At 42.9% G+C, this 18,545-nt stretch overlaps 3 protein-coding genes across 13 annotated transcripts in view; 2 read left to right on the top strand and 1 right to left on the bottom strand.

The window, feature by feature from the left end:
- Window positions 1–1,395: 1,395 nt before the first annotated feature.
- Window positions 1,396–10,158, top strand: LOC1278447 (cyclin-dependent kinase 12). Of its 7 annotated transcripts, XM_061642929.1 has the most exons (9): window positions 1,400–2,075; window positions 2,341–2,522; window positions 2,711–4,331; window positions 4,414–4,833; window positions 5,596–5,767; window positions 5,857–7,441; window positions 7,529–7,917; window positions 8,124–8,597; window positions 8,675–10,158. In XM_061642929.1, the coding sequence occupies exons 3-9, from the start codon at window positions 3,095–3,097 to the stop codon at window positions 8,868–8,870; spliced, it is 4,473 nt and encodes a 1,490-aa protein (XP_061498913.1). In that variant the 5' UTR covers window positions 1,400–2,075; window positions 2,341–2,522; window positions 2,711–3,094; the 3' UTR covers window positions 8,871–10,158. The 7 variants fall into 7 exon arrangements, with proteins under 7 accessions (XP_061498917.1, XP_061498916.1, XP_061498913.1 ...); XM_061642933.1 differs by having other exon boundaries at window positions 1,396–2,522; window positions 5,605–5,767; window positions 5,860–7,441; XM_061642932.1 differs by having other exon boundaries at window positions 1,396–2,522; window positions 5,605–5,767.
- Window positions 10,159–16,265: 6,107 nt separating this feature from the next.
- LOC1278448 (xaa-Pro dipeptidase) overlaps window positions 16,266–18,545 on the top strand; it is a 45,739-nt gene continuing 43,459 nt past the window's right edge. The window contains exon 1 of one of the 3 annotated variants that reach the window (XM_061651198.1): window positions 16,266–16,625. The gene's annotated coding sequence lies outside the window, so the exon portion shown is untranslated. Of the gene's footprint in view, window positions 16,626–16,870; window positions 17,007–18,545 lie in introns of those variants that run through there. The other 2 variants (XM_001689032.2, XM_061651197.1) reach the window with 2 other exon arrangements.
- LOC1278449 (bolA-like protein 3) lies at window positions 16,621–17,858 on the bottom strand. Of its 3 annotated transcripts, none has more exons than XM_061651200.1 (3): window positions 17,449–17,858; window positions 17,099–17,199; window positions 16,621–16,953 (listed from the first exon to the last, which is right to left on the bottom strand). In XM_061651200.1, the coding sequence occupies exons 1-3, from the start codon at window positions 17,491–17,493 to the stop codon at window positions 16,842–16,844; spliced, it is 258 nt and encodes an 85-aa protein (XP_061507184.1). In that variant the 5' UTR covers window positions 17,494–17,858; the 3' UTR covers window positions 16,621–16,841. The 3 variants fall into 3 exon arrangements, with proteins under 3 accessions (XP_061507184.1, XP_061507183.1, XP_318038.3); XM_061651199.1 differs by having other exon boundaries at window positions 17,110–17,199; window positions 17,354–17,856; XM_318038.4 differs by having other exon boundaries at window positions 17,110–17,199; window positions 17,449–17,855.

The raw sequence follows: 18,545 nt of genomic DNA, 5'->3' as shown, positions 1-18,545 counted from the left end.
ATTACATGGCATATGTACATGATTTAACATATAACAAACATGCATTCATATCGCAGCTACTTGGACTAATGTTCTCTTATAAAGATTGAATATTTTTTGCGATGGAGTTACATCTATACTAGAGTTGGGCAAAATTCACAAAAAAAAGTGGAACCGGATCCGGACGATTCCATCAAATGTCGTAACCAGTTCCAAAGGGTAGGTTCAATCACTCACGTCGGAATCGTCCAGAATTGTAGTCAACCGATAGTTGTGAATTTGCGTATGATTTTAACAAAATGTTCGTTATACGTTCGATTCCTGAATGGATCGAGCCCACATTCTGACCATTCCAGATTATTCCGAACAATTCCGACAATGCCGACGATTTCGGTCAATTCCGAACGATTACTGCCGATTCAGGACGATTCCGGAGAAGACCGGCTGAGCTAACGATTCCATTTCTCTGGAGTCTGAATCGGAAGCAACCTAGCCAGAGCCGAAGTGGAACCGTGGGCGCGAACCGGAGAACTCATCTCTAGTCTATACAGCTTACCAACTTTCCCAATTAAGGCAAAACCAACGTCCCATTTAAATTTAAATCATTCACGTGACGTTTCGAGCCTGACACTCAAATCACACAAAGCACTTTGAGGAGGCTGGACATATGGAATATATTGGAAGTGTTGACTGTCAACAAACTGGAGCTTATATTTATTTATCGAATATTTTTTTCCAATTCATTACTATAATTAATCATCCCGCATACGTATCCTAACTATAGGTTGTTTTGTACAGGCGGTCCCCGAGATACACGGTACTTCTTATACGCAGACTCGAAGATACGTGGTTTTCTAAATTTGACAGTTATTTGAGCAAATTGTACTGATTTGACACATCAATTGTAAAATGCCAAATAATTTCCCTTTTATTCGAATGTTTAAAAACAATTTCAAAATGTTTAAATTTATTATATTCCGTCAGAATAATATCAAATAATTAATTGAGTGGCTAAAACCACTCCCTACTTGCAAAAATATACGAAAATAAGTGATATTTTGGCTGTAAATTACGAGATTTGACTTGCGAGGAAGTTTGAGATTGGGTTTTAGTCCCCATTAACCGTATATCTCGGGGACCGCCTGTACATTGCTATGATGACGATTATGGGCAACAAATTGAAACTAATAATTTTGTAGAAAACTGCATTTTATTGATATTCTTACGTGTAACACACAGATTTCTAAACAAGAAGTGAATGGAGTGTATGTGCGTGTGTGCGTTAGAGAGAGAGAGAGTGCGCGTTTCGCGTGCGTATTTTGTTTCATTATTTAATTTCTACCGACGCTATCACGCACAAACTTCAACCTCTATGTGCTACTTTTCCCCCTTTCGTTGCTGTCAAATTGGCAGTGATGTACCGACCTGTTTCAATCTAGACCTTGCTCAAAGCGAACACGGACGGAATGCCCTCGTTTTTTCTCCGTAGCTCTTGAGTTTTTGGACTGATGAAAACTTTTCGAAATTTTCATCTCACCTTTGATTTTCGCCCAACGTTGCCACAAACGTTGGTTTACGGTATGCCAATTGGCAGAACGCGCAAAAGCGATATCAATTTGATGAATATTAGCTAATAAGCGTACCACAAGTACTCCGAAGAACTTTTTTCTTCATTCGTACCTTCATTATCACGCACACTCATACAGATACAAAGAGGGCCCCCGTACGTACGCAGCCCTCATTGCCGTCATTGTAAAATCCGGAGACTCCTCCACCTTCTGCTCCGAGGCAAGGAAGTAAGAATCTCGTCGTTCGGCATTCCGGCAAAAACATTGCGATCCTTTCAAGTGTGAATCGGTAGAAACGGAAAAAGTGAACACAGTGCAATAAAAGTTACGCAGCAAACAACGAAGACCGTGAATACCGAGGAGGACGGTGCAGTGCAGTTGCGGCAAAGTGTACAACGCGAACTATGCGGAAAGAGTGAGACGTGTAGCATCGAAGCACAGTGTTGTCGATACTTGCGGGGTGTTTCGACATTTAACCCCCTACACCGGGAAAACTTTCCCCATCTGGAACGGACCGACTATGAACAAGTGAGAATCATATTATCGCGAATGGACACCATGTGAATAGTGCCGTGCCGTGCCGTGCCGCTCTGTCATTTGCGCTACGACGAGTAACCGCATCCATATACCCGGTAGCTGGAAGGTACACGCATTTGCTTGCACACCTTTTGGAGGGTGTTCGAGAAGAGTGTGGCCGTCAACAGTGCAATCGTCGTTGTGCGTCCTTTCCACTGCCGGAAATTTCAAGTCTAAGATTGTTTTTTTTTTCGATTGCGCTCCACGGGCAATGTAGGGAATCTGCTGCAAGAAGCACATACGCATACGTTCTGTGTCGTTTCGTTGCGCGCTGGGGGAATTGCTTTAGCAGATCGCAGTAATCATAAACAAACTGCGCTGCATGAACCTGTGAACCTGAGAAAGTTTCCCTTTCACTGGCAATCGTGGCCCGCGGTTCCAATCACAACCGTGTATGAGGTAAAGAAAACGAAATGCGTCACGCGATTGTGTGCCAAAAGATATAAAATGCACCGATAATGTTTTGCATTTTTCAGAATTTTAATGACAAAATGCTTTATTGTAGATCAAATACTCTTCCACGTCCAAAATGCGGATTGCAAACATGTATTAAAGCGTGTGTGTGTCTCTTTTTTGTTCTGTTTTAGGAAAGTTGACTGATTCTACCCAAAGCCACCACCATCACTATATCTCGCGAATACTGTTCCCTCCCTGCTACCTCGCTAGTTTGGACCATCGTACACACCGGAGTAGTAGTAATCATCCATGATACCTTATGCATATGAACGAATCGAGCAATTATTTTGGCAACACTAGCTCACATCGGTCCAGATTGCAGCCGGAATTGATACAGTTCACTCGAAGACCCGCTCCAGAAGCTCCATAAGAACAGCATTTTGGTGGACTATTCTTGTTATTGTAACACATTATTTGAACGTTTCTACTTGCGCGGCACTATCGGTGCACCGGCGAACTGAATATTTGTAGCATTCGGCGAGTCCGCTTTGCAGGCTTATATTTGATACATATCGATGGAACGTGAACGAGAGCACGGCAATAGTGGTGGAGGCAGCGGGGCCACCGAGCGCAGGAAACACTCCAAGAAACGATCCAAGAAGAGTAGCAAGAAATCTAAAAGGAAAAGACACGCTACCACGTCGGACGTGGACGATTTGTCTTCCGGTTCGTTCGGCGATGAATCGAAACGCTACTCCCGAACACACAAGGAAGCGTACGACGATAGCAGTGGAGGGATGGAGGGGGATCTTGCCGAGCGAACCGCACTATCCGGCTCAAAATCCGGCGTAGAGTATTCGGACGTCAGTTCGGACGATTTTTCTGCCCCCGAGGCTGGCGAGATCGAAACAGACGCCACGGATACGGCCGAAGGCGGAGGTGCGGTAGCGGGCAACGGGGGTGATGCATTCATCAGTGGCAATGAAACGGACGAGATGGGCCGGACGAAGAAAAGCAGCAGTAAGTCCCGGCATGGCCATCGACATCACCGTCGGCGAAAGTCCGTCACCGACGCACACAGCAAAACCCGTTCTCACCGTTCAAGCTCCAAGCGCTGGAGTCGAACGCCACAGGCGCATGCGGCCGAAACGGCCGTACGTAGCGGCACGCCTTCTTTCCCCGAAACTGGGGAAACGAATCGCACGGGGACTGCGCTGGAAAGCAAGGGTGCCGTTGCGGCATCTTCCATCAGCAGTTCATCCAGTCGTTCGAAAAGGATTAACTCGGTGTCCTCCGATACTTCGTCGATGAAGTATCGCAGGCAGAAACGGCGATCCAAGCAGACCAATGATGAGGACGAAGCTCAGAGCACGTTAGTAGATGAGCACGATGTGCTAGCTAAAAATAAAGACGACGAGCAAGGCGCCGAGGTCAGAAGAACGGAGGTGCCAGATGGAAATGGAGGCAGTGAAACGGAAGAGTTGGACGATGATAATGAAGAAGACGAGGAGGAGGAGGAGGACGATTTGAACAATGACAATGAAGGGCAGCCGGTGTCCAGCAGGAAGCGCATCAAGAAAAGCAGAAAAGATAAGAAGCATAAGCGAAACAAAAAACTAAAAAAGCGCAAGAAAAAATATCGCACCAAGTCAATATCGAGCATTGAGACGATCTCGGAGAGTGAAGGTTCCCTGCTGGAGTCAATGACGCCGCCATTAAAACAATCTCCAGGATATAGAGCTGGTAGTGGTGAAGGTAGTAAATCTTACACTCCTGTTCACAACGACACCAGCCTTACGCCCGTGTCACCAGGTAGTGAAACGAAGCTACACGATAACGCACGCACCATTGCAATGAACAACTAATCCATTGATTTATTGTTTTACTGTTTTAGGAACTCCACCACTGCTGGAACATCATTCTACGAGGCATTCGTTAAACAGTCCTTACGATAGCCGTGCGATCGTTACGCGAAGCCGTAGTCCAATTGAGCGTGATTGTGACCACGATCGCGAACGGGAACGGGAACGTGATCCACGGGATCGAGACCGTTCAGCAAATGCTGGCGGAAGCACCACTGGCCGCAAACTGTATATTACTTCTTCACCTCACACACCGCCTGTCGCCATGCATAAAAAGACTTCGTCATCTTACCATGATCGTACGCTGCCACAGAACCACGGCAGCCCCATTGATCTTGATAGCCCGCCGCCTGTGTTGCGCCACAGAGGAAGCAGCAGCCATCGAGCAAATAGTCGGCGTCGCAGTCAATCAAACGATCGGAGGTACAGCTCCAGGCGAACGCCTTCTCCAAGTAAGTTTTTGTTTACCGCTGGCGTACAATATTGGTCTAAATTGAATGAGAAATACATTTTCCAAGAGATTTCTGTGAGGACAGCCAACAGTTTAGTCGATAAACGCGTAAGCTGTTGTTTTTATCCAAACTTTATTCAATCTCAACTCAATAAGATTGAATAGTTATGGGTGCAGTGCGAATAAATCCCACTATTGAGCTATCCGGAATTGCCGAAGGGAACGCTTTTTCACCACATCTGCAATACCATCTGCTAGATCAAGAACATCTATGTCATTTTTATCGAATTGCCATCTGTCTGCCATCTGTGCCGAGATGAGCAGTGCATAATTAGTCTAGAAATCTTGTAGATAGATCGGTATAATCCCGTTGATTGTTAAGCCAACACGAACAGCCAACACGAATTATACATGATGTGTGGTATTATTAGATCAAATATTTCCATGTGTTGCACTGTACTTTAATATGGGAATAATAATGCCCTTTTTTAATGATTTAGTAAATGAACTTACTTCGTTTACAGTAATGACTTATGCTTGGAATGTCTCACACATGGACTCATTCCTCAGTACAGCTTATATTGTGAATGAACCGAAACTATCATACAGATAACTGATTATAAGTCCTAAAATTGGTCAATCAAAAGGTCCATAAGTGTCATGCATGTTAGACAGAATAAAAGTATAACATTAAACAGAACATGTATGGCGCCGCTGTGTGTGAGTGTGTGTGTGTGTGTGAATCTATATTAACATATTTCAGTTTTTGTAGACGAACGTCACAAACCACACACTCCACCACCCACGAAACGTCGGCGAGACAGATCTCCGCCCGAGAAGGACTATTATCGGAAAACGGATAGCCGGAGTTACAGTAAACGAGAGAGAGACTGGGATGATCGTCGCGGCAGTGAAGCTAGCAAGCGTTATGGAAGGTAGGTGCAATAGTGCTCACACTATGGTAGAAATTCGCATACACACTCTCATATTGGTACGTTTCTTTTCCGTTCCGTTTTTCGTTTAGCAGAACTCCAAGTCCCAATAGTAATCGCCGTTCTCGACGGTCACCTTCGCTTACCATAACGAGCAGGTCTAGATCATCGCGCAGGGGAGGATACTATAGCCCATCGCCGGAACGGAGCGCCGGAGGCAGTAGCAGTTATGTTTCATCGCGTTCGAGGCATCGTTCGCGTAGTCCCCGAAGATCGCCACTAACGTCGTCCACCAGCAAGCGCTACTCTAGCAGCAGATCTCGCTCACCGCAGATGCCTTCAGCTAAAAAAATGGACCTGCAGAAGAAAATCACGGATACCAGCTTTTTTGCAGAACTTATCAAAGACAAGCATAAGCGTAACAAAACGCTGCAAGAAATTTTGGAAAACAAAAAGAAAAACGATGCTTCTGGGGTCGGGGCAACGAGTGCCGATAGCAGTACCGCAACGCAGGACAGCGAGAACCGTCAAAAGGGTGATCTTGTTGGGGATAATAGCAATGGCACATCATTACACTCTGCCTCTTCACTAGACGCTTCTAGTGCCAATGGCGTTAGAGAAAAGGCGCAAGATTCCATGGCAAATGTAACGGATATTCCAATGCCCGAATCGACAGAGCGTGCATCCCACAGCGATCAAACGGATGGAAACTGTTGTGACATTAACGCTAACAGCAATAGCAATGGCAGCAACAGTAACATGGTTCCAGACTCACGAATTCCTGTGATAACGAACAATGCAGTGCATCATCATCAATGCCCTGCAACATTCTCTGGCACTGGCATGAGCAATTTGACAACGGTGGAAACCAATGCTGAACCAGTAGCTGCAGCTGCGCATACGTCGGAAATAAGTAGTACTAACACAAATAGTGGCATTGCATCATCGAAGCCAAAAAGTCTTACCAATCTGCCAATGCCGCCAGGGGTGAATGTCGCCGAGCTGGAAGCAGATCTGGCACAAACACCTAGCCCGGCCAGACCAATCAGCCCCGTTGCTGCGGTGAGTGCTATGAAAGTAATGCCCATTCCTACACTAACGACCACCGGTGCCGTTCCGCTACCAGTTGCTAACAGCTCGACGAGCGCAAGCAAGCAGCGATCTGACGGTTATAAACCAAACGCATCGAATGTCTCTACCTTGGCAGCAGTTCCTACGACCGTTGCCGGTGCCCACGCTACTACTTCCACTGCTGTGCCGGGGAGTGGTATTAAGAAAGGTCTGCTAAACCTACCAATGCCTCCAATGGTGCCGGGATCGGAGGATTTAAGTGGCGAGGAAGACATCGGGTCGCCCCTATTGCCTAGCAATCGTGACACAATTCAAAACCTTACCCCGTCAGGTCAGACTGGTGTCGCAAACAATAACAACAATAATACTAGCCTGAACAATCGGTACAAGGGAGTGGGTACCGCTACCAGCTCGGTTGCGTCCTCTGCCCAGCAATCTACGGGAGGAGCCGGAAAAGCACCTGTAGCAAGACCAAGAATTTTAAACAGGCGCCATTCCCGCAACATGACTGCGCCTATGTCCGCCTCGGGCGGAAAGGACTGGGGCGAGCGTTGTGTGGAAGTGTTCGATATGCTTGAACAAATTGGCGAAGGAACGTACGGTCAGGTAAGCTACTGTTTGCACCGATAACCTTTCAATGCTCCTGCGCGGCGGGTCTATCATTGTGTGTTTCGATTTTTCATTTGCGTGTAGGTTTACAAGGCGAAGGACCAACAGACGAACGAACTGGTTGCACTGAAGAAAGTGCGTCTGGAACATGAGAAGGAAGGCTTCCCGATTACGGCAGTGCGTGAAATCAAGATACTTCGCCAACTGAATCACCAAAACATCGTGAACTTGCGAGAGATTGTCACCGACAAACAGGACGCGTTGGAGTTCCGAAAGGATAAGGGATCGTTCTATCTGGTGTTTGAATACATGGATCACGATCTGATGGGGTTGCTGGAGTCTGGCATGGTGGATTTCAACGAACAGAACAACGCAAGCATAATGCGCCAGTTGTTGGATGGTTTAAACTACTGCCATAAGAAAAATTTCCTCCACCGCGACATCAAATGCTCCAACATTCTTATGAACAACAGGTTAGTATATGGTTAAACACAAATAAGTATAAAAAAAGTAAAAAAGCAATGTAGATGATGTGGACCTTAAAGATTGCCATGGTTAGTTCCCGATCAGTGGGATTTTCAATTGTATGTGCATAATCTGTCATATCCTTAAACCGCTTGAATGACAATTAAGTGTTTCCTATTAACATACACATATGTTCGTTTCATTCGTTCCATAGGGGTGAAGTAAAACTTGCCGACTTTGGGCTTGCCCGATTGTACAACGCAGACAATCGGGAGCGTCCTTACACGAACAAAGTAATTACGTTGTGGTACCGCCCACCGGAGCTGTTGCTGGGTGAAGAGCGCTACGGACCAGCGATTGATGTGTGGAGCTGTGGTTGCATTCTTGGAGAGCTTTTCCTCAAGAAGCCCCTGTTTCAGGCAAACCAAGAACCTGCCCAGCTAGAAATGATATCTCGATTGTGCGGGACTCCCACGCCCGCAGTGTGGCCGAACGTCATCAAGCTACCGCTGTTCCATACGCTCAAATCAAAGAAACAGTACCGCCGCAAACTACGAGAAGACTTCGTCTTCATGCCTATGCCATCGCTCGATCTGCTCGACAGCATGCTGGTGTTGGATCCAGATCGGCGCATTACCGCCGAAGATGCGCTCAAATCGAACTGGCTTAAAAACGTTATACCTGAGCAGTAAGCATCACGGGAATCTTGCCATGAGCATGCAACGTACAAATGGTTACCCTTTTTACCTTCTTCCTCCCCCACAGATTACCTCCCCCGCAGTTGCCAACGTGGCAAGATTGTCATGAACTTTGGAGCAAAAAACGGCGTCGACAGCTTCGCGAGCAACAGGAATCGTCACTCAATCTTCCGCCAGGCAAACCCACGGGTAGCACAATCAAACTGGACGGTATAACGTTACCCGGTGGTGCCGGAGCACCCGCTGGTATCAACATGATGTAACGATGTGCGTTGCTGATGTGCGAGCACATTGTGCTTGGTCTTGCTTGGTACCACCTACCAAGAGGATTGAGCAGTCGACAGCCATTCATCGTTCTTGTTTCAATGCATGTTAATTTAGCGTTACGTCTAATCATCGCAAAGTTATTTCTAGCAGGTGACATGTACAGCAAAATTACGGTACTATCAGGCATTATATAGCATCGTGTAACAAGTTTTTAGTTATTCCAAATCCATTTGCTTTACGGTAACATCAGATTTTACTTCGTGAATAGTTGAGGAAAACAGTTCTCTTTTAGTTTTTCTTTTCTTTTCTTTTTATCGTACCGCACTCGTGAAGCGTTGCGGTGCACAGTCATTCAAGGAAAGTTTAAATTGTTACAACGCTATCAAATTTATCTTCCTAATTTAAATCTCCATACTATGACGTAAATAAAGCTAAATTAAGATAATTTCTTCCACCACAAGCGAATCAAAGCAAAGCGAAGATGTGTAAAAATGCATACGAGTAAGAATTATTTGGATGGGAAATATAAGCAAACAAACAAAAAATACGGTGCGTTCAGTGTTGGCACCTAAAGAAATCACAAGAATCTTGAAGTGTCTTACGAAAATTGCAAAGGAAACCCAAAGCAAAACAAATAAAAGACTATTGCAACACTCTGCACGGTTGGTTGAAATTGTTCAATCAATTTCCTGATGAGAAATTTGACAAAGTCAAAGGGGACTTACAAACAGAATAGAGCAATAAAACGATCGTCGTCATACAATGCTGTATACCACAGTGAGCGAAATCATGCGGAGAGGATAAAGAGATTAAGCAAGAGACTGCTCAAGGAACGAAGAATTGAATGTGAACAGGAACTGGATGCAGGCTGAATAACTTATACGTTAGCTTCGATGCTAGAGATATATCTGATCCTGGGAAAACAGAAATGGAGGGTTCGTAGCCAATTAAGACAAACAGTAAATCTTAATGTGTACAGTAATAGAATGTCGTGCTTTGTATATTTGTTAAAAATACTATAATTCATTGAATCGTCCGAGATGTGGATTCAGCAAGCAAAGAAATCATTGCATGTAGGTAGCATCGTTGCCTAAAACCGGATGGAGATTGGCAAATCACAACTGGTAGTAGTTGGTAGTTGAGGGATTAGGCAAACAACATGCATTATTATCTTTCGGTTCGAATCATTATACACAAACACCTTTGCGTAACTTTCCCGGAAGCAGATACAGGTGCTTGCGGTGAAGCACTATAAAAGTTAGTTAATAAAAGTAATAAAACCGACCATCCACTTCTTTATTTACTTACAAACCTCCTTACCTACCACCAGGCAACTCAGCAGTCTTTTTCCGACACGGGCTGCTGTTAAAATGCCCGATATTTGGAAGTGTTGTTGCGGCTTCACGCCTTCATGGTTATGTGAATAACAACGATGTTGTTTCATGACAATTTAGGTCTGCAACACCAATATTGCAGCTTGCATCTTTCAAATATTCGTGAAAATGCAAACAATGGTTTTGCTCCTATTTTCGGCAGGTTGTGTTCCTATTTTTGGCAACACGAATACAGGTCAGAAAATGTTTTAATCAATGGAAATAGGAAGCAATTTTTTAAAATCAATTTTACTCTCTTACTTTCCTGAGATTGGTGTTAAAACACCTTCATTATTGTTATATACTAAATTGCCAGACTACGATGTGTTCAGATTAATAGCTTTATTCCAACTGACTATTCTATATGGTTGTAGCGGAACTTGGGGCAAGTGTGCCACCTTAAGCATTTCAAGTTATAACTCACTAAAACGTGTTTTTCAAAAGCCAATTTAAATCTCATAACCATTTTACATCTATTTCCTCGCTTATAAATGAATTTCGCTTGAAAAAAGTGCAAATAAAACAGTTTTTGAAGCGTTTTAAAAAGGGTCCAAAAAGACGTTGTTATTTGGGCTATGGGGCAAGAGTGCCACTCGTATGGGGCAAGACAGCCACCTGGTTAAAATAACCGTATTTCTTAGATAATTGGAAATTATTACGTTTGTACCACTAGTGTATGTATTCCTACATGTATTTAGTCACCAATGAACCCTTTTTGACCACCAACTGTACCACAATATGGTTTGTTACTGTTCTGTTTTTCTGGCGTGGAATCCGCTCACAATAGCGCACCATTCCGCAGCACGCTACAACAATGTTTACATTTTTGACAGCTCGCGCCTATGAAAGATGGTGGCACACTTGCCCCAAACAGAGATGGCACACTTGCCCCAAAAGTTGTAACTTTTTTGAAATTGAATTTTTCAGTGACAAAAAGAAAGTTTTTTTCAACTAACCCAACAAAAAATTTCACGTTTTCTCAGCTATACGGTGGTGTAAATATTTTCTCGGTTGATTGTTCGCATGATTTTTGAGAGCTTAGTTGATTGGATTAAAAAATTATAATATTCTGCTCAATTTTGAAACTCAATATAAATCAGTTCAAAACAATGGGGAATATCGATTGGTCTATATGAAATTCGGCTCAGTATACCTAGTCATTGGAAAGGAACCAACTGTATACACAACTGATCATTAAACTAAAGTTTTTAAGGAAAAATGCTTGGTGGCACTCTTGCCCCGTATGGCACACTTGCCCCAAATTCCGCTACATGTATACTACGATCGAACAATAACTATTCTATACGGTTGTACATGTGTACTATGATATCCAACACTGCTTCAGCAGTAAAGAAGCTATCACTTTCGGATATTTATACGTTCATTACCGATAATTATCCATATTATCAACAATCTGCAACAGGATCCTGGCAAAACTCTATTCGGCATAACTTAAACATCAAAAGGTAATTAATGCTTTGATCAACGTGTTATACTTATTTATTTTTAATGTCACTGTAGTAATCTAGCAATCGTGTAATTGTCAAATGTATATTTTATTTTATTTTATTTTATTGATTGCTCGACCACGTTGGGTTACAGCAATAGTGCTTACTAACTATAGTATACAATTATTCGCGAAGGAGTTGGAAGGAGTTTAGTATATGTAGCTAGATCATAGTAGCCTTTGAGCGCATAACGGAATAGTTAGCTGTAACAAAACCATCAGTAAGAACAGACGTCTTTAGATTATGGGCGTCAAGCACAAATAAGTGGCAGTTCACGGAATTCCGCAGTTTTCCGGAACAGGCTACGACACCTGGAAGTTTCGGGTCGAAGTGTTTTTGAAAGCGTCGAAGGTATGGGACGCAGTGATAAAGGACGTTCCATCAGTGGCCAGTGAAGTGGCCAAGTTCGAGGAAATGGACGCGAAGGCAATGTATCTACTGGTGAGCTTCATTTCTGACGAATACTTGGGATGTATTCGAGAAAAATCCACTATGAAGGAAATGTGGGAAGCACTAGAGAATACATTCGCCAAGAAATCCTCGGGAAGGCAAATGGTCTTAAGGAACCAGATCGCTCATCTGAAGTTAAAGGAAGGGACATCGTTGCGCACCCACCTTCAACAATTTGAGGATCTGGTTCGGCAGCTTCGAGCGGCCGGATCAAAACTTGAAGAAAGTGACGTCTGTTCGGCTTTGAGTTTATCGCTTCCAGAGTCCTACGATCCCCTGATGACGGCATTAGAAAACCTTCCTGAATGAATCCTGTATGAGTTAATGAAGACCTGGTTGCTAGGCGACGAATGCAAGCGCTTGGATAGAATCGAAAATCAGCCGCACCGGCGAACTCGTTCGTTCCTGGGAACGTTCGCCGCGACGCTCATTTTCACTCATTTCATAGCCCTCTAGATCAAAAATTACAAAATCGTATAAATTTTGTACTGGCCAACCTAGTGGTACAACCCTGTCCATTCATGAGCGACGAATGTTTCTCGTCAAACGAGTTCGCCGGTACGGCTGAATATTGAGGAGAAGCCTACTGCATTTGGTGGAAAAAATCGAAATAGGAACGATATTGAAAAATTCAACGGAAAATGTCACAACTGTGGAAAGAAAGGGCATATGAAAAAGGACTGCCGAATTAAAACGAAAGCCAACGTTGCCACTGAATCAAGACAAGTTGTGTTCATGGCGGATGGAATCGGACGTAGGATACAAACCGGTGACCAGCTTCAATTCCTGCTGGATTCAGGAGATAGTGACCACATGGTAAATTCGAAAAAGTCTTACAACCGTGGAAAACTTGAAACAGCCAGTTTTCATCGATGTAGCGAAGAATGGGGAATCTCTCGTGGCCAAATAAATCGGCGTTATTAACGAAATGAGCAACCATGACGTTCTGATGAGCGCTGAAAACGTTTTGTATGCGCCGACTTTAAGAGAAAACCTCATGTCTATGAAGAAGCTAACGAAGGCTGGTGTGGAGGTAATATTTCAAGAAACGCAAGTGATAATGAAAATCAATGGCGAAATAATTGCAACTGGAAAACAGCGAGGAAATCTGTATGCTGAAATTAATTGTATTGAATTGAAAATTGAACGGGCTAATGCAAGTATGGCTGAAGCGGAGTACACTGATCTTTGGCACCTCAGTCGTCTTGATCACATCAGTGAAGGTGCGATGTCTACTATGATACGTGAAGAGACAGAGCAACCCGACCGTTGGAGCGTATCTACTCTGACGTATGTGGACCGATCGACGTCGTGTCGTTCGTAGATGATCAGTCCCATTTTGCTGTGGTGTATTTGCTTCGAAAGAAATCGGAGGTCTTTGAAACATTCAAAGAGTTTTCAGCAATGGCGACTGCGATGTTTGGTACGAAAATTTCAAAACTCACTGTAGACCAGGGACGTGAGTATTTTTGGAATAATCAACAGAAGTACTACAAGGCGATGGAAATTCAAGTGGAGCCAACAGTAGCCTACTCACCGCAACAGAACGAGGTCGCGGAACGGTTCAACCGAACTCTTATCGAAAAGGTACGTCTATGTTGATTGGATCGAATGCGCCCAAGTCATTGTGGAATGAAGCTGTGCTAGCAGCTATGTTCATCTTAAATCGAAGTCCAACGTTTGCAATATCAAAGAACGTTACGCCTGTTGAACTATGGTATGGAAGAAAGCCAAGTCTGGAAAAGGCTCGTGTCTTTGAATGTCAAGCATTTGCATGGGTGCCGAATCAACAAAGAAAGAAGCTTGATGCAAAAAGTCGATAGTTATTTATGGTCGGATATACACCAAACGGCTATTGGCTATGGAACAAGGATTCCAAACAAATCGTTGTTGCTCGTGATGTGACGTTTAACGAAACATATTTTCCATGAACGAATGATACACAAAATAACGAAAAATTAATTTTACCCCTAACCTACGAGCAAGAGGGGGAAGAAGTAATCGAGGAAGAAGTGATCAAGGATGCCGTTAATGTACATCCTGAAGAAGAAGATCCTGACGAACAATATGGGGATAACTCTTCAACTGAATCACTTGACTTCGATGGTGTCCAATCGTGTAATGATGATGAAGAAGTAGCAGAAGCAGACGATAATGTGCTGTTGGCACTCCGTTCTTTTCAGACGTTCCAGAAATGTATAACGATATTAACGCTCGTGAGGATCGTGAGCGATGGTCAAGCGGTACAAGACGAACTAAACTCCATGAAGGTCAACGATGTGATGAAGCTGACGGTGTGTCCAGCCGGTGTGAAACCGCTAAAAACAAAGTGGGTGTTCCGGCTGAAGGAGGATGAAACCGGACAACAGGTCCGGTATAAGACGCGACTTGTAGTCAAGGGGTTTCTACAATGGCCCGGGATTGACTTTGAAGACACGTTTGCACTCGTTGCTAGGCTGTCGACAGTTAGAGTAGTACTAGCTGTTGCCGTCCATCGTGGTTTACACGTACACCAAATGGACGTCAAAACGGCTTTAAGGTCCTGTACATGGAAGTGCCCCAAGGCGTGAAGGCAAGACCAGGCATCGTGTGCAAACTTAAAAAAATCGTTTTACGGTCTAAAACAAGCTCTAACATACTGGAATGACCGCTTTAACTCGTCATTGTTGAAGTTTGGGTTCCGTAGATCAAACCGGGTACTGTCTGTCTGTACGTTTCAACTGAAAAAGGTGATGAAATTTATATGGTGCTTTATGTCGACGATCTTCTGATTGTTGAACGAAATATTCGAACGATGGAGAGACTGAAACGGTGGCTCACAGATGAATTAGAAATGACCGACTGTGGACAAACGAAGTTTGTCCTGGGAATGCGAGTGGAGTACAATCATAATCGTGGGGAACTGAAGCTGTCACAGGATGCAACTGCAATCAAAATTTTAGAAAAAATTGGAATGTCGGAATGTAATCCAGCGAAGACCCCGATGGAGAAAGGACTTCAGTTGAGTCGAAAAGGAAATCATATCGAGAATCGCTAGGCAGTTTGATGTATCAAATGCTATGTGTGCGACCTGATTTGTGCAATCCTGTTGCTTACATGGGACGATTTCAACAATCACCAACGGAAGATCATTGGCAAACTCTTAAGCGTATCATGAGATACCTTAAAGGAATCGCTACTATGATGTACTCGATGCTGACTGGGCGTCTGATGCAGAAGATCGCAAGTCTGTAACCATTTTTTTTTTTTGTTTAAGGTATATGGTTCAACAGTATCTTGGGCAAGCCGGAAGCAGTCGACAGACTCTTTGTCATCAAGTAAGTCTGAATACGTAGCGCTAAGTGCTGCTGTTTCCGAAGGAATCTGGTTGGTAGATTTGCAATGCAAAACACCATCGGATCCAGTTATCATATACGAAGACAACCGTGGCTGTCTGGCTAAGAATGCTGAATCCAAAAGTATAAAGCCCTAGGATATTAAAATCATTTCATTAAAGACCATGTTGCTGTTGGTAATGTTAAGATTGAACCGATAAGTACTGCTGAACAGCAAGCGGATACAAACGTATTTGAATATCTCAGCAGCAAGATTGAAGTCAGCGATTGAGAGGGGATGTTGTAATCTAGCAATCGTGTAACTATCAAATGTAAATGTAGATCATAGTAGCCTTTGACCGCATAACGGAATAGTTAGTTGTAATAAAACCTACAGTAAGAACAGACGTCTTTAGTTACCTTATCCAACTGGTTTGGTTCATGATCAATAGATGCTTCATCAAAACACCTCAACTGGGTGCCAAAAGGGGTAGCTTGTGGATGATTGATTCAACATGCGAAGCGTCGCTTGTTAGTAAATGTTTCGTGGCTCGACGGACATGAACCTGGCTGAAGAAAGTATAATTCCAAACCATGTTAATGAACAACATTCAATTACGTTGCCAAATGTTATTTTAATAAATTATCGTTTCTGTTATGAAATATGTATATTTTTTAATTTCAATAACGTCATCTCCATGTCCAATCGACAGCCCTTGGTGAGGCTATGATAAACAAAAACTCAACTATCAGTTGTTTAGCTACGTATCCTTTTGTGCGCGCATATATTGCTCTGGAAACACACAGTTCAAACGCTGATAATCGTTGAGAGTCTCATGCTTGTGATAACTGATAACAGTCAGTGTTCGTGGTTAGCCATCACCGTATAAGAGTGAACCATATCGCGCCCACTTATTTCCATAAAACAAGAAAAAGAACAGCGCGTTAAACTGGTCGATCATAGCTACTGGTGTCTCCCAATCTTGAACAATCAGTCCTGTCTGCGTAAGCTCTCATCGCCATCGTTGCATCCACCAGCTTTGCACAATTGGCTTTCAATTGTTTGCTGCTTGACTGTGCGATAAGTGAATAATCTTTGTCTTGAGGTACGTATTAGAACATTTTATTTTTGTTGTTTTTTTTTTTTGCTATGAAAGTGACGTTTTGCACCGTTGCTTCTGTAGAAGTATTATCATTATTTGCTCTATAGCGCTCAGCTACAGCAAACGTTAGCCAATTTCTGTGTAGCAATTATTCAGCTATCGATGTGTGTATCCGCAGGCCGTGCATATCCTTAATTTCCGATTTGAGAGTTTCCGTGATCAACCGGTGTTGCTTAACAGTCGACAGACCTTTAAATTCTTTACTTTCGACGTATATTTCGTACATCGATCCACATCCTCCGGAAATGTCGCTAACGACAATGTTCTTTGCCTGCAATCGTGAAGAAAACGCAATTTGAGTGTCATTATTGTGTATTGTGCTCGGTGAGTGATAGTGTAATCTTGGGCGACGATCGATCAACGACCCTTTTCTCGATAGCCGCCTGGGGCAGCACTATTGTTTGAATGTCACATACATTATCCCTACCTGAGGGAACTTTGCTTCGAGTGTTTTTCTCAATGTTGCTTCGGAATTTTTCATCAGCTGTGAGTTTCCTGACCACACACGGCTGAGTATCTGAAAAAAGAAAACAAAACAAAACAACGAACAATTAAAAACTTTTACTCCGTCAATTCAACAATTTTCACCAAACAACTCGTCATGTAGTGCTGCCGAGTCTTTTTTAAACAAATTTATTTTTAGGAGTGAGCTGTGATTTTTCCCTTCTTACAGAACTGAAAGTGATAGTGATTTTTCGTATAGCATGCTGCATTTTAGGTGTAGCAATTCAACTTCCGATTTTCCTTCTGTTTTTTTTTGACTCACAGATATGTAGCGACTGCCGTAGTTTCGAGCCAAATATCCACTCATGATGTCGAGCTGAGAAGATTAGGCCTACTTCTTTTTATTTACTAGTTTTTGTTAAACCACAAACACTTTCTGGATTGTTAGCCTAGTGCAAGTGTTCAGATTGCTTTGATAACAAGCAGTTATGAAACCAGCACCGGATGGACTGTCACGGCCAGGAGGATATTTTAGACTGTCTTTCCGATCTATGAAGGAAAGATTTTTTGTTTTGCTTTGCTCGGCCCCAAACTTTGTCAACAAAGATAAACTTTTGAAGATTGTGTTTAGTTTGTGTGTAGCAGCAATGATAAAAACATATTGTTTTGGTATGTTTTACTCTTTACGGCACCGGTATGTTCGAGACATTAGTTTGACATATTTTTTTTCTCTCTTCACAGAGGGCTGAATCGTTGGATTGATTTGACAACTAATATTACAATTTTAAACTATTTCTTTTAATATAGAAACTAACGCGGTTTGAAAGGATTAATTAAAGTCATTAATATTTTTAATGAATTTTAAGATATACCCTTTTAAGGCCATATTCTAAATTATTGCATAACAATAACCTATAGCGGCAATAGCGTTGAATCCACATGCGGCTTATTCAGCAAATCATCCCTTCAGGCATCATCTTCAAATCATCAAAATGAGATGTCAGTAAATAGTTATACATTTTAACAAAGTAAATATGACAAATATTACAAAATTGTATAGACGGTATACATTAGATTCAACATCAGCGCCACTTCTTGCTTCGGGGAATACTGTGGACGCAAAAGGGGAATTCACTGTAAAGTAATTTATAATCTAGCCACAAGATGGCACTGTACGCCAAATGTAATCTTCATCGATTATTTATTTATTTATAGTCTCAACAGATGGCGCTAGCTTGTTCGATTTATTCCTCTCGACAGATGGCACTAGTTCTTGTTTGAATGGGTAATTTCGCCTTGCCGATAGCACAATGGTAGCCACCCTGAATTTTGTTAAACATTTCAAACTAATTTCAACTGCGTCAAGGTTTTTATTTTCTACAAAACTGTGTACCCACTATTTTAGAACACAATCGCTTA

The sequence above is a fragment of the Anopheles gambiae genome, chromosome 2, assembly GCF_943734735.2.
Source record: "Anopheles gambiae chromosome 2, idAnoGambNW_F1_1, whole genome shotgun sequence".
In the NCBI taxonomy this organism is placed as follows: Eukaryota; Metazoa; Arthropoda; class Insecta; order Diptera; family Culicidae; genus Anopheles; species Anopheles gambiae.
The sequence above is the reverse complement of the archived record's forward strand: the minus strand, read 5'-3'. Positions and strand labels throughout refer to the sequence as shown.